Here is a 17,490-nt window from a genome sequence, read left to right on the forward strand (position 1 = left end):
AAAAGTTTAATATAACGTCATATATTAACTAATTTTCAAATTTAATGCTTACATTTATGTCTATTATGGTATTTTTAGATTTTAAAAACTATTTTACCAAATGCAATTAATGTTGTTTGTATTTATTAAAAGCTATTTTTTATTTGATTTACCAAACATAAATACTACAACTTTTAAAAAGTCATCTTTTAAAAGTTAACTTTTATAAGTTACCTTTGAAAAGTAAAAATTTTACAAAACTAAGCTCTAGCCGAGAGATAATAACAAATCAGATCAGCCCAACACCATAATTCAATATGCTAAATAACACTCCTTATACTGCACTATATTTTCTTCCTCTCTTATGTGTACATTCTTCTCTTACCTTCTAGAATTAGTTAATTTTTTTTTGTTATACACACACTCACCATTTACACACACCTTTCAACTACAATCCAGGTATAGCTAGGTATCAAATAAACCAGGTGTGCATGCCTGGGCGACAAATGTAGGAACTTATGTATAAATTCTATACACTCATACAGTGAATAATGGAAAAAAAAAACACAACCAATTTTATTTCCATATCGCTCAAGCTTATCTGCTTTTTCTTATTACATACCTGAGTGCAAAAGCTACTTTAATCAAGAAAAGACAAAATATATATAGAACAATAAGTAAATAGTGAAAGTGCGACTAATATTTATTTTCCATAACTTTGTTCAAGTTACAAATGTTCATTGATGAAGAAACCTTTTGAACCACAAAGCTGATTGTTTGCAATATCTTTTTAAATTATTCTTGAAATCTACATGAACAATTCCCCACCTAACAGTGTAACCATAAGACCACTCGAAATTATCCAATAATGACCATACAAAGTATCCTTTCACCTTGATACCATTCCTACATCAAATGCCAAATTTCAAGTGTTAGATCAGTAAATATTGAGTTCCAAAGAGGTTAACATGATGAACAAGTTTCACAATGTCACACTATATGAAATTTGGTTTTGTTATGGTTAAAAATTTATCATTAAAAGAGATCTTCCTTTCGTTTTATATAATATGTTTCTAAAAAAAAGGACAAGAAAAAAATCCTGAAAATGGTAGAAAATTATGTAAATAGACTCCATTATCATGAACCCCCCAAACTAATACTAAATTTAATTTCTTTCTTTTAATTATATTATTATTAAGAAAAAATATTGAGGAGAAAAATTTAATACTACCTAAATGTTATACATTAGTCAAATATTTTAAAATCTTAAAAATACAAATGACACACATATTATCAAAGACAAGGAGTATCTTTGTGACAACTTTTATTACTTTTGTTACTTGCCTTTATCATCATGAACATGTTCTCTTGTGGCAAATGAAAACTTACCTTATGGCCTTTTCAATATATGAAAGATGCTGAACAATAAAGTCTATCCTAAAGTTGTCATCTAGAGCCTTTGTACCATCATTCGGCTCATTAATTCCTGCAATTATTTCAAGAACACGATTTATTGAATTGAAGCAAAATAATTGCATTATAACTTGGTATAAACTCAAATCTTAAGAAAAATGATGATAAACATAACTAAGCAGCATACCATTTTCTGTTATGTAAATGATTGGATCACCATACTTCTCCTGGGTATACTCTAATAGGTCTAGTATTCCTTGAGGATAAGTATACAACCAATCTGTGGCAGTCTGCAACATTATTAACTTCTCAATTCCACTACAAATAAAATTTTTAAGTAACAAAAATTACTTTTAAAAGATATGTCTGACACGCGCTACATAAACATTTAAAATTTTCATCAATAGAAAATCAAGGCTAGTTAACATTAGGTTGGTTTGACGTCACACCCAGTCTTTCGGAATATTATTGGGTAAATTTACATTTTTGAAAAACCAAAATAGATATTTTGTTAGTGACATAATTCAGTGGTAATTTTGGTAGAGTTTGGTTAGTACCTATGTCTACCAGAAATATGGATATGATAGTACATATTTACTGTTTATTTGTTGAAATTGACACAAAATTTTGATGGACAAAGAAATACATAAATACATAAAAACACATGTTTTCAGTATATCTCTTCTAAGCTGTCACACTAAAATACAATCCATGAGACACAGACTTTTACACCTTTGTCCCTGGTTATTTTGCTCCATTTTTTAAGAAAATATGAAAAGACGGGAATGCATCACAGATGGAACTTGGAAACTTCTACAATTCATGCCAAGCTTGAAACTAGCATGGACACGCCGCTTTAAATTTTAACGAATGCATGTTAGGAATTTCAGTAACCTTTTAGTGTAATAATTTTACAAAATTCACGTTGGATTAGAAGCTTATAGTTCATATCTGTCCAAATTTATTTGATATACTTTTTTATAAATCAAAATTAAAGGTGATAAATTTGAGCATGATATAGGCACTTATAGTTCAATCGCCAAACCGCTAAAAGTTAATCCTTACAAACAAAAATAAAATGTATAATTTTACTTAAAATGAGACTGATGATGTCATTTGATACAAATACAAATATATGAAGGTTCTCATAAAAGAATTTGAAGAATTTAAATAATATTATTAAGGTACCTGGGGACCAATGGGAATCCCATCTCGAGTAGCTGAAGCAACAAAATAGATCAATTGTAAGTAAAAGCCAAATTAAATGGGAATAGCATGAAAGCAACAAACAGATATAAGCTTGATTAGAAACATATGGATTACCACTGAACAATGCGCAAATGTCTGCCAAAAAGGTTAGATTTTCACGCTGGCAAGGAATATTGCCCACATAGGTTGCAGTGTAATAGTTTAATCCTAAGAAATCGAAGGACCCTTTGATCATGGCGGATTCCCTTCTAGAAAACTTTGGCAAACGATCTCCAAGTTTCTCAACCATTACAGCAGGATATTCACCATTGTACAATGGGCCCATGTACCTTTCAACAAGAGAGGATTTTCAGACTTGATGATTGTTTCAATCACTGTTCTAAAGATGCACATGCATTAAGTTCTTATCATTTAAGAGGCAGCTCAATGCGCAACCATCCCGTGTTAAACAGCATCTTGAGAAAGATTGCACTCAAATAGTGTAATACAAGTAGTGTAATCTAATAATTATATCAGTGATTGATTTTATGATTTGAACTCGTGATTTTAAGGTCACACAGAAACAACTCAAAATTTCATTAGGATCTCATATTTTAAAAATTTATAAATAATTTTTTGGAAAAATATAGGTAAACAATTAGAATACTAAACAATGTGAATAATGGATATGTAGGTGTTCATTATTTTTAGGTTTGATTACTCTATTGGTTCCTATAGTTTTGCAAAATTTTCAATTAGGTCCCTATATTTTTTTTTCTTTTAATTGGGTTCCTGCACCAAATTTTTTTTTCAATTAGGTCTTTCTTAGTAGTAATTGGTTTAATTGTATAGGGATCCAACTAAACAAAAAAAAATTGGTGTAGGGACTCAAATAAAAGAAAAAAAAGTGTAGGAACTCAATTGGAAAAAAAATTAGTGCAGGGACCCAATTAAAAGGAAAAAAAAGTATAGGGACCTAATTGAAAATTTCGCGAAACTATAGGGACCAACAGAATAATTAAACCTTATTTTTAATTGGATAGTTACTTCTTTTGATTCGATTTATTCATGCACAGTTAACCATGACTGGATGTTCAATTCACTAGATGTGCAAATAGTTATTCTAATGTTAAAGTTTAGGAGGTAATTTTGGGTGAAGTGGTTTTTTTATTTTATTAGGTCAATTCTAGAGCCCATTGTTCACATTATTTACAAAAGTCATTGTCTAACTAACAAAACCGTAATTTTTTATATTAAAACTTTTTAATTAAATCTTTATCTTTTCAATAAAAAAGTGGATATTATATTTTTTTTAATTGACAATTTTTAGTATAGAATTAATTAAATTTTTTTATTTATGATATGAATTTAACTATAAATTTTAAATTTAAATTATAAGAACTTAATCAAAAGTTTAGTAAATCTATAGAGACATATAGTAATTATGCTCTTTTTCTAATGGAAGAAAAAAGGGTATCCAAAATTGGTAATGAGTCTACAAGAACAAACCATTCATCCAAAAAAGCAAAGGCACGAGATGCTGCATCTACATCAGCTTTTGATGGTGAGAGTGGCATAATCCAAGGAAAACATAAGGCTATCCCAATTTGACCCTTTTGAGAAATCTGTTAGAAAACAATTGATTGTCAACCAATGACGCACCAAAATTATGAACGAAAAATCGTTACTAAAAGAATAACCCATGAACAAATATCCGTTTGGTATATATCAGGTCCTTTTTGTTTTGTTAAAATTGAACAAAGGGTAAATTTTAAATCTTTATCACAAATAATTTTGATGTCAGGTCCAACTTCGACTGTGGAGGATCTTCATCCCAGATCAGAGAGGGAATAGAAGATCAGGCTTTCGGCCTCACCTGTAGTTGATGATAAGGCATTTGCCTCCGCTGTATTAAAGTCTTTAGAATGAGAGGATGCTTGCTCTTTTGCCTCTTCAAGGAAGGCACATTTCAGACTGACTAGCCATTCTTCCCGGGCGTGTAAGAACAAGCAAGAAGAGATCGAGAGGAAGCCAAGCTATGCGTATACTTTCCTCTCCTAAGTCATAAACTATTTTTTCTAAAAACTTACTCATTCGGTAGAGATATATAAATAGTTTTATAGTTAATATTCTGTCAACAATATGACTTTCATAAATAAATATATGTAAAAAGTAATACTATATGACTAACAAAATTTAGCATTTTTTATCAGTACTCGACCAACAAACATATTTTTATATGTAATATCCAAAGAATATGGTGTTAGCTCAATCCTAATGTACTACATTATTCTAAACTCTAAAATCCTAAATTCTAAAAGTATAAAAATACAATGCTACCCGAAAGTATTGGCTAATATCCATAAATAGTGTTAGCCCTCAACATTTCTCATATGTAAATATTTGAATTTATTATTTTATTCACTGTCGATTATTTCTTTGAGAACAACAAAATGCATGATTTTGTTTTAATATGAAGGTTTGATAATAGTTAGGTAATAACCTGGAATTTGTCCCTATAGACATTCACAGCAGCCGCATGAGCGAGGAGTTGATAGTGTGAAACTATATAGGGCTCTGTACTTGAATCACCTGCTTCACAATCTGGGCGTATCCACTTTGAACATCTTGCAGGTGGGAACATACCGTATGCATAACCTTGAAGGCTAACGGGTAGTGGCTCATTCAAAGTAATCCAATGTTTAACCCTGTCACCAAATTCTCTAAAGCATACTTCTACAAAATCTGCAAAATCTTCGCTATAAAAATATTTAATAGTAAAAAAAAGTGTCAGCTTGAGTTTTCCAAATTTGTTAAGGTTGCAATTGGATGTTGTTTTTAATACAAAAATATAGAAATTGCAGAAATAATTTTTTTTTATGTTAGTCTGTGTTTTCATTTTCAATGTTTTATTTTTATTTTTTAGAGTTCTGTGAAAAAAACAAAGAAAATAGGAGATAAAAATAGAAAATAAGATTTTATTACTTTTACTGTTTTTCCTTTTTTTTCACAAAATTCTAAAAACAAAAAAAAAACACTAAAAATAAAAATACAAATCAAACACATTATATTTTCTATTTTCTATACTTTGTAAAAGTAAAAACAGAAAATCTTCGTCCACTATTTTAGAACAAGATCCAAATGCATAGAAAGAAGAGAGGGGATGGTAGGATACTATGTTATTAATTACTATTGCTTACACAATTTTTGGGCTGAGAAAACCACCATATTCATCTTCAAGAGCTTGAGGTAATTCCCAGTGGAATAATGTTATAAAGGGCTGTAGGTCTGAGTATAAGATACAATAATGTTTCAAGTTCGGTATCATCATTTTGAGTGACACTAAGAGTTGACTTTAAACAGAGTACTAACCATTTGATAGAAGTTCATTTATGAGGTTGTTGTAATATGTGATGCCTTCTTGGTTAACTCCATCCTTCAATTTTCCACCTAAACATGAGTTTAGTTAGTTGCAGTTTGTGCTATGCAAGAATCAACGTAAAATTATTTCAATGAACATAAAGTGATCAGAAGTATATATAATTTCATTAGAATTACACTAAATGGTAAAATAGATTAGTAATATGAAGTAAAGAAATAAAACGTAACAAATTAAATAAGTGCTTAATAAATAATGATTTTAAGATTAAATTAAAAAGGTTTAATTACTGTATATAATTATATATATACCTTGAAAAAAAGTCTTGGAGAAATGGTTTTTTTTTCCATATGATCTTAAAGTCACAGATTCAAACCCTAAAAATAACTATGTATGTATGTACGGGCAGAACTCAACTTTTAATTATGTTTCTAGAGATTAAAGTTTCTAATTGGTTTTCTATACGTACTACGTAAAAGAAAAAGTTTAGTTAGGTGTCAAATAAGAGTTGAGGTTATAGAAAATAGATATTATGTAAGAACATTTCATTCTAAACCGAAACATGAAATCAAATATTCTAAGAATAACTTTTTATATGAACCACAATTATAAATGTAAATAAGATTAGAGAATTTCTTACTTGGCAAAATTCTTGACCAGGAAACTGAAAATCTGTAGGCTTGAAATCCAATATCCTTCATCAAACCAACATCTTCCTGATTTTTTTTAAAAGAAAGATAATAAAATTGTCAATTTATCTAGTTGAAATCAAACCTCACCACTAAGAGAAAAGAATTTTCAAGATGGTGAATCAAAATACCTTGTAGCGATGGTATGAGTCAGTTGCAATATCTGCAGTACTGCGGTCCACAATTTTACCTTAAACAACAAGCAAATGTCATACATATGGTAGGAATGAACTCAGCACTCAACAGTAGAAAAATTTTGAATTTTTTTTCTTTAAATTAGTGAATCGGATCCATTAAATGATCCAAACCCCAAAGATTCTTAACTGTCGTTCCCTTTTGTACTTATTCAATTATTTGTGCTCTATATAAGAGCTAATAAAGTTGAAACATTTAACTGTGTATATCTAATTATTTATACTAAATATAATGGAATATTACCCTAATGCTATTGGTGGGTTGAAATTTTATTAAAATTCTATTCTACTCGTAGATTGAGAATCTCTCAACCCTAACCTTATCCTCACCCTAAAGTTCTAAGCTCTACCTTACTTTATCCTACCCGTAAAAATATCAAATTTTTTCAAAGCAAATATAAAATTCAATCATTTCAAATTTCATACATATTAATAAAATAAAAAATAAAAGACTAAATTCAAATTAAAATTAAAAATAATAAAATTTTAAAGAAATCTAACATAAAATTACAAACATACATATTATTATAAATATACAAATACTCTAAATTACTAAATTAATTAACTAATTTAGTAGTTGTTCACCTATTGTAAATTATTACATGAGAGAGGTTATAAGTTTAACTTTCACTTCCTTCACTATATACCTAATTTTTATAAAATACATACCCGAATCGATCTCTAACCTACCCGCAGGATCGAGTAACCTACCCTACCCAAACGGGTTGGACAAAAATAATTAGTTAAAAATGGTTAAAATTTTATTTTATTAATTTCTTTAACTACAATACACATATTTAATGTTCTTCTTTTTTTTTTTTCACTCTTCTCATTTTTATTCTAACAAATAATAATTAAATAAGTTATACATTAATTACATTAGTAGTAATAATAGAAAGTATATTAACAATATTCAAATTGTTTTGCCAATCATATGGCGAAGATATTATCTACTATTAATGTAATTTTTTTAATCCTTTTTCTTTAGTTCTTTTCTTTTCTTGTTCCATGTAGTGTAAGTAGTTAAAATATTTTTAATTTAATATCTAAAATTTTATACAAATAACATTTATTATTTTATATTTATAAAATCTATATTTTTATACATATAATATCTATAATTAATATTATTTAATTTCAAAATATATATTTTTCGATTATCTCATATATATGTTAATAGATGTTAATTTTAAATTATTTTAATACTTTTAATTGATATTTATATATAATTTTAATCTGATTAATTAATAATTACATTTAATAATTTGTTTCATAAATTTTCTCCTATATTTCATTTCTATTTTCTATTTTATAATATATAATTTATATATAAAAATATGAGTGGTAAAGTAAAAGTTATTAAAATATTTTTAATTTAACATCTAATATTTTATATGTATAATATATATCTATAACTTCAAACATATACATTTATAATCCACAAATAAAAATTGATTTATTATTTTTTTATTTTACAAGTCATAAACTAAAAATTCTTTTATTTTTTTGATCTTTAATAAATTGAGAATAACGAATTTGAGATTTTGAATTTTTTTTATAAAATGCATTGTGGTAATTTGAAAATAATTTTTATGGTTAATGATACGAGGACTTAAGACTTTTATTTGAAATAAAGATGGTATAATTATGGACGTAATAAATTAATAATGAGAGAGAGATTTTAAGATTTGATTCTAATAAAATTTGAATTAATTTCTAGTATAATTAAATAAAAAGAGATATTTATAAAAAAAAATTTAATTGTGTCAATTAATTAAAAAGAGTAATTTACACTCTGTTATAAGTGAGAATATTATTAAATATATATATATTTTTATTTATTGTTTGTGATTTTTGATTATGTAGTATTACTTTTTTCTAAAATATCCTTTATTTTACATATTTCATGAAAAAAAATATTATTTCCAAGATTTGAATTTAAGAACATTAAATTATAAACTTTTTGTCTTCTCAATTAATTCAATTTTTGAGCGAGTTAATAGTCAAATTAGTCTCTAAAAGATAGGGCATTTTTCAAATTCGTCCCTAAAAGATTTTTTAATAAAATTGATCTTTCAAAGATTACGAATTAATCATATTTATCCTTCAATGACTCAATTAATTTTTGTCAACGATTAATGACATAGAATATTAATTGATAACATACATGATATCTAATATGTCCAATTAGATGTTGACTAAATATGCTTATGAAAATCTATCAATTTAGTCGTTATGTCATATTAGGAAAAAAGGTCTAAATTAATAGATTTTGATAAATATGTATAGTTATCGTCCAATTAGATATATCAAGTATTATGTATGTTGTCACTTGATGTTTCATATCATCAATTGTTGACGAAAATTGTTAATAGAGTCATTGAAGGACAAATATGATTAATTCATAATTTTTGTAAAGACCAATTTGATTAAAAATATCTTTTAAGATGAATTTAAAAAATGTCTTATCTTTCATGAACTAATTTGACTATAAACTCATTTTTGAACTTGTTTAAGTGCCATTAAGTTCTTAAAAAAATATTTATACAATGAAAAAGAATTTTTTAATATTTTTAGCGTGTTTGGCAAATTATAGTAATAAAAATAAAAATATTAAAAAAATAAAAAATAACTTTTTAAAAATTACGGTTTATATTTTTTTAAAAGATTTTTTATTTTAAAAAAATTATTTTTAACATAATAAATAAATAAATACTATTATATTATTATATCTAAATATAATTAATAGACAAAAATATATTTTTATATAAAATATTTAAATATAAAATTATTTTTATATTTTTTAAAAAAACCACCAAAAAAATTTCTTAAAAGGTTCACCCAACTTATTTATATAGAAAGAATATGAAGATGTTACCAACTGACCCAACTTATTTATATAGAAAGAACATGAAGATGTTACTAACTGAAGATAAAGTATGTTTTTTGTTTTTAATATTTGTGTTTTATTTAGAAATATTTCGAATGTTTAATTATATTTAATTTTATTTTTAATGTTTTTTATTTGTATTAAAATTATCTAAAGATAAAATTAAAAATTTTTATAAATAATTTTGATATAAATAAAAAATTAAAAATTAAATTAAATTAATCAAAAATATTAAAAATAAAATTAAATATTAATATATTTTTTAGAAAAATTACAAACATTAAAAATAAAAAATATACTTTAAAAACAAAAAATATACTTTTTACTTTATCCTATCAATTTATCATGGGTAGCGGTTTAGCGCTTCAAAAGGAATACTATCATAGGCTACTCTCATATATGATTTGTAACTCTATACTCTTTGAAATAATATACATTTTATATATTTTTCATTAATAAATGAATAAATAAATAAAATAATTCATTGTCTTCTATTTTGCTTTTTCTTAGAGTCACTTAATTGAAATTCATGTCATTGCAGAGGAAGGCGCTAAAACACTTAGGATGCCATTGTTTGGACAGGACATTAAAATACGAATCCAGAGTTATAAAATTATATTTAACAAGTGAGATATAAATAGAAATATTGTATTTTAAAATAATAAATTAATATATTTTGTATTTTTTCTAAAAAAAAACAAAAATTTTAAATAAAGACATAATTTATTTTTTTATTTTTTTATTATCATTATTAAATTTTAAAATTATATTTTTTTATCATGTTATTTTTTATTCTAAATTTTGTATAAAAAATAAAAATAAATTAAATTTTTAATTATTTATTCTATTTTTTATTCAGTTTATCCCTAAATAAAATACAAAATACTAATTTTATGTAGTTGACCTTTGTATTATGAAAACCAACACAGCCTTAAAAACAACTCGAAGGAGAGTGTTTTTAAAATTTTAAATATGCAGTGTTCATGAAGTGAAATAATTTTAAAATTTATTTAAATTAGAGATTATTGATGAAATGAATTGAATCTCATTTTAGATACATGATTTCACTTTAATAAAAAAACTAATTAATTTTTCACTTTGTATAAAATTAAAAAAAAAATTGAAACCAAACACTAAAGTAATAAATCTTAAATTTAGACTCAAATTACTTTTTATGAGGTAGTTTTATAAATGTTATTATACTATTTTATGAGACTCAAAATAAAATTAAAGTGAAACCAGAAAATAATAAAAAAAAATTGATGGCAAAAAGAGTGCTACTAGAAAAGTGTTTTAAAAAATAAAAAAATATAGAAATACTTTACAAAGACTTAGCAGTTGATTTTAAAATAGAAGATTATGATGGTTGCCCAGATTTTAAATCTATAATTGAAGCGTATCTTCTTCAATAAAGCAAACCCAATACTTTCGTTGTGTTGATTAAGCCCAATTGGTTGCCAAGGAAAAAATTAACAAAATAAAAGTGAAGGGGCCAAGTACGAACTAACCAGAGTATTTATATGTGAAATTATCCCAATTGCTTTGGCCCTTGCCACCTTCATGCGCTGCACCTTCAATCTTTTGGGGAACAACACAAGAAGAGAAAAAAGCGAATGTGCATAGCAGGAAAAGAAGGCAGAATAAGATCCTTCTTCACAAAGATATATATTATAATAAATATGTAATAAATGAAGAAAATAGTTCACAGAAACAAAACCTGATGAGCTGCAGATGCTGTACCAAATAGAAAATCTGCAGGGAAGCTACTAGAATTAAGAGAAGCTACCCATTTAAATAAGGTGACAGAAACAATAAACACAACAAGAACACCCTTAAACCACATCATTTGTTTGAATTTGAGTTAACCTCAGAATACTGAGAATTGGTAAAGTTCATTTTGCATATAAAGCATAAAAACTGATATTTTGTTTTGGGGGGAAAATATTTTTTCCTCTCTCCTCATTCAGTTGATATTTTGGGCAACATCGTATGATTTAATACTCACATTAATTACTAGTCAAACTTAGGATTTTTTCCTACAATATATTAAAAAAATACATTATTTTCTAAAATAAAATAAAAACACATTAATTACACAGATTCTTTTTTTTTTTTTTGGTCCGTAACAGCTATTTCTTAATTTAAGATTCAGTTTAAAAGATTTTTTTTAACTGTTAATCCTGATTTAATAAACTGAAATTTAAAAATTATCAATTAAAAAATTAATTCCACTAAGTAACCAACAGAAATATAGCCAACAGTAAAAAATATTGTATTGAGCTGCACCTCAATAAATACAAAAAAAATTCCAATGTAATTACTTATACCCTAATTCTAATTTCACTTTTTATATTTTACCTTTTTATTAGGCTATTATCCTAATTTTACGAAAGTTGCCACTCTCCATAATATGTCCTACCACACGTGGTCACCATCACCTCGCAATGCCTAGTTTTAGCATTGCCGTCACTTCCGTTGCTCCCCCACTTACAATGAAAAAGAAACATCCAAAATCTGAAAAAAAAAATTCTAAAACCATTTTGTCACTCAACCTTTTGTTACTTTTTGGCTTTTTCTTGAGCTCTCTCTCTCTCAGCCTTTTACCACTCAAGAAATTACAGAAAGATCTACATTAAAAATGAAATTACAATCTGTAAAACATAAAAGAGATTGATGTTTCAACAGCCTCTGTTACTATAAGTTGAACCGGATTGAGCTAACACTAATCGAGTTCTTCATTTTGGCGGAATGCTTCTTTCTCTAGAACGCACTGTCCAAAACGTTAAACTTTCTCAAGAAGCCCTCTATGAAACTCAGATTCTGGTTCTTTCTCATTGTCTCCAGAAAGATGAAGATTTTTCTTTTGTATCTCCTTCCATGTTGCTGAGTTGCTCTCTTCCAAGTCAACTCCTCGAGCTGTGTGCTACACCAACTTACCATTTCACTATTTTCAATTAATCCCTAAATTAGAAATTTTGAATCTGAGCCTTTTTGCTTGATCGAAAACCTCAGGTAAGCAGTGAAAAAGTTGTTCAATAATAAATCCAGATATGAATCCTTCAGCTACAACTTTGTCCACAAGAAACAATTTTAACCTTTGATTCACAACAGTGATTATCAGAAATCACTTTCTCCATTTATCACAAATTGGAGTAGCAGAGTGTTGGAGAAGGAGTGAAGAAAGTAAATTGCATGCAAATGGAAATAAATCACCTTTAGCTTCTGACTTAGCTTGAAATAGTTTGATTTGGGTGATTAGACCTCTGCCTTTTAGCTTAATCTTTCTCTATCTTTCTTCTTTGATGAAATGAGCAAGGAACGAAGCAATCTCTCTCCTTTCTCTGAGTCTGACCGAAGGAAAAGTGAACGTTGGCTTTGGAGTGTACGGATTTGGGGGGATCAACTTGGGTGAGCAACTCGAGCTTGGGTTGTTTTCTTTCTATTCAACCCAAGTGATTTCTTTGCTCAATTACTTTTGGCTTTATATTTTAGAGTCCACCTAGTTACTGGTTTGAGTTTCGATCCTATTGGGCTGTTGCATCATTATTTCTTTGGCCTACAACACTAATCAAACACAATCAAAACTAATTGGGTGTTTATCCGGATAAAATAATGTTTGCCATCATCAATTAAGTTAATTAATTTCTTAACTCAAAAATCTCTCCCTTGATGACAAACATAATTATAACATTGATCAAAGGAATTGAATTCAAATAAAATTAGAGAACTTCCCTTTGAGTGATGTTACTTGCTTTTGTGTTGCTCCCCCTTTCTTTTTCAAGAGTTTCTCTCCCTTAATTGGTGCTCTTCTCTTCTTTTCTTTTTGCATATTCTTATAGAGAGAACAATTATGCACTACACACAATTCAACTTAACTAAGGGATTGTACATCACCGTCAACTAAAATCCAGTCCAATACCAAACAAAATATGGCAGAAACTGAACAAAATATATTATCAAGAGAATGATAAAATTAATTAAATCCAAAATAGAGCAGTTATCATGCACAAAAAAAAAAAAACAGAGCAGCAACCAAATCAGAGAGCAACTGACATGCAGCAATTACATGCTTTCTACTTTCTACTACTATCCCTTTTGTCATCAAGGGAAGAAAAACAAAAAACATCTAACTTAGAATATGTTAAAACCTGTAACAAAGTGTCAATTTAAAGTTCAAACATCTAAATAACTGAAATTAAAAGGAGCAGTGGTTTAATAGTTTACAGTCATCCAAAACAAAATATAGAGTAGTTCACAAGTAAACAATAACAGTGTTTATGAGACAAAAGTGAACAGAAGGCTGCAGCAACATGAGATAATTTCAGGCATCCGAACCATCCTCTTCAAAATCAGCATTTTTTTAATTAGAAACTAGAATTAATATTCTCAAAATTAACATTCTATTTGTGTTAATATACAACTAACAAAAATTGAATTTCCAATTTTAGATCCCCAAAATCTCTCTATCTAATATCTCTTTTTTATATTGTATTCTATCAGAATAGTTCTAATATATATATATATATATATATATATATATATATAACAAAATTTTGAAATATTCGAAATAGAATTTTTATATTCATTCAATAATTTGAAATTTTCACATATGCAAAAATATTAATATATAATCAAACAGAATCAGTGGCAGCATTATCATCCTCTTGGAAATTATTAATAAATTTCAAGAAAACTGCCACTCTATCTTTGGATTTTCTGAGGAAGTTCTCATGCTTGGTGGCTAGTTTCCTTTGCTCCTTATTCATAGTAATCAGATGGTTTGATTGAGAGACAAACTCTTGCACCATATCTTTAACAACACCATATAAAATAGATTTGTGTCTAGTGGAGACTGAAGTACCCGTGGTAGAAGGAGGAGAAGATTCTTCTGGTTCATAGTCATTATCATCATCATTAAGAACCACCCTTTCAGAATGAGTGCGTCCCTTTTTCTGTTGTTTCATTGAACCACCTCCTTTTAGATATGAGTGTATATTTTCATATGACTTATTTAACAAGTCAACACCAAAATGTTCAAAAATACAGGTTAAGAACATGCCATAAGGAAGAGCTTTATCCTTCTTCTCACTTCTAACACAATCAAACATATACCTTACCATCAAATATGCAAAAGAGATTTTTGTTTTTGTGAGAATAACATACAAAACTAGAGTATCAGTGTAAGACACTCTTTGATATGAGCCACTCTGAGGAAGGATGATATGGTTCACTATGCGATGTAACTGAGCACGAGTGTAATCCGGGGCTATGTGAGTAGGAGTAATGCCATCAATCAACGAAATGAGTTCACATACATAGGCCAGAGCATCATTGTAAGAGAGACCTACTCCTTCATCCCACTTACCAGATGTATAGGTACATGCACCAATATTAGTGTATTTCAGCGAATCACTAATGGTTTCATTATTCAGAACTATGTCACGGTCTTTTACATAGGAATGAACACTGCCATCATGATAAGTCATGTTTGCATAAAATTCCTTGACTAAAACTGGGTAAACTAGGTTTTTGATTTTCAAAATATGGTTCTAGTCCAGAAATACAATATTTTCAACAAACTCAAAACCTTTCTTTTTCAGATTTGGTAAATCAACTAAAAAGGTGTGACATAAGGTATAGTGAGCAATAACACCTTCATAGAAATCATTATTAATGGCAGATCAAAAACGGTGAGGATTGTAGTTTGAGTGAGAGGTCATGAAGTGTGATTTGTGTGCAAAAGGATCAATGGAGGGTTCCCTAACAGATTTAAGAGGGATACGAGGTTTACCTCTCTGAGGACGAGTGGAAACAGACCTAAGCTTAGGTCGAGAAGGTTCAGGATCACGTTCCTCAGTGGCGGGACGCTTTCCTTTTAAGGTGCTGGGCTTGGAAGGTTGATAAACCCCATTTGGAAGGTTTATCTTGTGTTGAATTTAGAGAATTTTATCGTCTTCTCCTACATTTATCCAATGAAATAGCATGGTTTTTGTTATTCTCCTTTAATTGTGCTTAAAAGTGAAAACATGTTTTTAATTCTTAAAATAGCTAAATTTAATTCACCTTAATTCCATTAGGTGCTTGATATGTTTGTTAAGTGATTTCAGATTTAGGAGGCAAGGATTGGATTGAGGGGATGAAGGAAAATCATGTAGAAATGGAGAACTCATGAAGAAATGAAGGAATCACAAAAGCTGTTAAGCCGACCTCTTTGCACTTAATTGACCATAACTTGAGCTACAGAGGTCCAAATGATGCGGTTCTAGTTGCGTTGGAAAGCTAACATTCGAGGCTTCGAAATGATATAAGATTTGTTATAGTTGCATCGCGTTTAAGAGCGCGCACGTGCACTGTACGCGCACGCGTCGATGTTGCACGTGACTCACTTAAGTGCAACTCGTGGCCAGCGATTTTAGAAGCCTTGTGGGCCCAATCCAACTCATTTCTGATGCTATTTAACCCAAGAATTGAAGAGGGATGATAGACATTACACACCTAGTCATCATTAGTTTAGTTTAGATTAGTTTTGGAGGGAAAATTAGTTTTAGAGAGAGAAGCTCTCACTTCTCTCTAGAATTAGGAGTAGGTTAGATCTAGATTAGAATTTCTTAGATCTAGGTTAATTTCATACTTTGATTTACTTTTTCTTTGCAATTTCTTCTTCTTCTACATTTCCTCTTTCTAGCTTTGCATTTAATTCTTGTAATTCTTTACTTTTATGTTGATGCACTTTTGTTCTTCCCTTTTCCTTTAATGCAATTTATGATTCATGTTCCTTTATTGTTCATTTGATTTGTTGTTGTTTAATTCCTTGCAATTGAGTAGTGTACATTTACTTTTCTTGCAATTTTACTATACTTTCCTTTTATACCTTCCAAGTGTTTGATAAAATACTTGGAAGGATGTTAGAGTAGAATTTTAGTACTCTTGGCTTGGGAAGGTAACTTAGGAACTCTTGAGTTACTAATGTCCAAGTGATTGATGATTGGGAGCCATTAACTCTAGATCTCACTAATTGAATTGGTGGAGAACTAGGACTTATGGACTTGGATTGATATAGCTCATTTGACTTTTCTTTACTACTAGTTAGAGAATGACTTAATGGGATTGATTCTTACCAATTCTCATGTTGTGGTTAGTGATAGGGATAGAGATCCTTGACCACCAAACCTTGCCAAGACCTTTATAGCTATTTGTTTATTTCATTGCCATTTACATTTCATGTCTCTTATCCCAAAAACTCCAAAACATATCTCATAACCAATAATAAGACACTTTATCGCAATTCCTAAGGAGAACGACCCGAGGTTCCAATACTTCGGTTTATAAATTTAGGGATTTATTTTAGTAACAAATAATCTTTTGTATTATTTAGGGGGTTTTCTCACTCTATCTCTTCCTTCTCTTTCACTTGGCCTAATTCTTATTTTTCTCATTCGAATTATTTGATTCCTCATCAGGCCCATTATCACTTTGAGACCCCACTTTATTTGTATTCTGAACTTGAGTTGAGAAAAGAGAATTGATTGACTTGAATAACCTAATTTTACTAGAAAAGAAAATACATTATACAACTAAAATCGACAAAAGTGTACGAAAAAGGATTGAATCGTGCATAAATATTTTTCCTAGAATACATTAACTATACATTCTTATTATCAAGTCTTTGGATTTGTTTACAATAGAATATGTTAGCATCTTAGTTTAAGTGGTTTTTTATTGGTAGATTAAAATAATTTTTGAGATCACTTATGGTGA

General features: G+C 28.3%; 1 protein-coding gene across 1 annotated transcript; it reads right to left on the reverse strand.

Annotated features, from left to right (window-relative positions):
• Positions 1–645: 645 nt before the first annotated feature.
• LOC107614144 (beta-glucosidase 12-like) lies at positions 646–11,701 on the reverse strand. The gene is made up of 13 exons (XM_016316370.3): positions 11,450–11,701; positions 11,241–11,310; positions 6,780–6,838; positions 6,600–6,675; positions 5,953–6,030; positions 5,781–5,868; positions 5,084–5,339; positions 4,090–4,205; positions 2,716–2,930; positions 2,581–2,612; positions 1,580–1,682; positions 1,369–1,465; positions 646–885 (listed from the first exon to the last, which is right to left on the reverse strand). Exons 1-13 carry the CDS (start codon positions 11,576–11,578, stop codon positions 717–719), a joined length of 1,488 nt encoding a protein of 495 aa, XP_016171856.1. The 5' UTR covers positions 11,579–11,701; the 3' UTR covers positions 646–716.
• Between the last annotated feature and the right edge of the window lie 5,789 nt (positions 11,702–17,490).

Source organism: Arachis ipaensis, chromosome B3 (assembly GCF_059453495.1).
Source record: "Arachis ipaensis isolate K30076 ecotype BB chromosome B3, ASM5945349v1, whole genome shotgun sequence".
In the NCBI taxonomy this organism is placed as follows: Eukaryota; Viridiplantae; Streptophyta; class Magnoliopsida; order Fabales; family Fabaceae; genus Arachis; species Arachis ipaensis.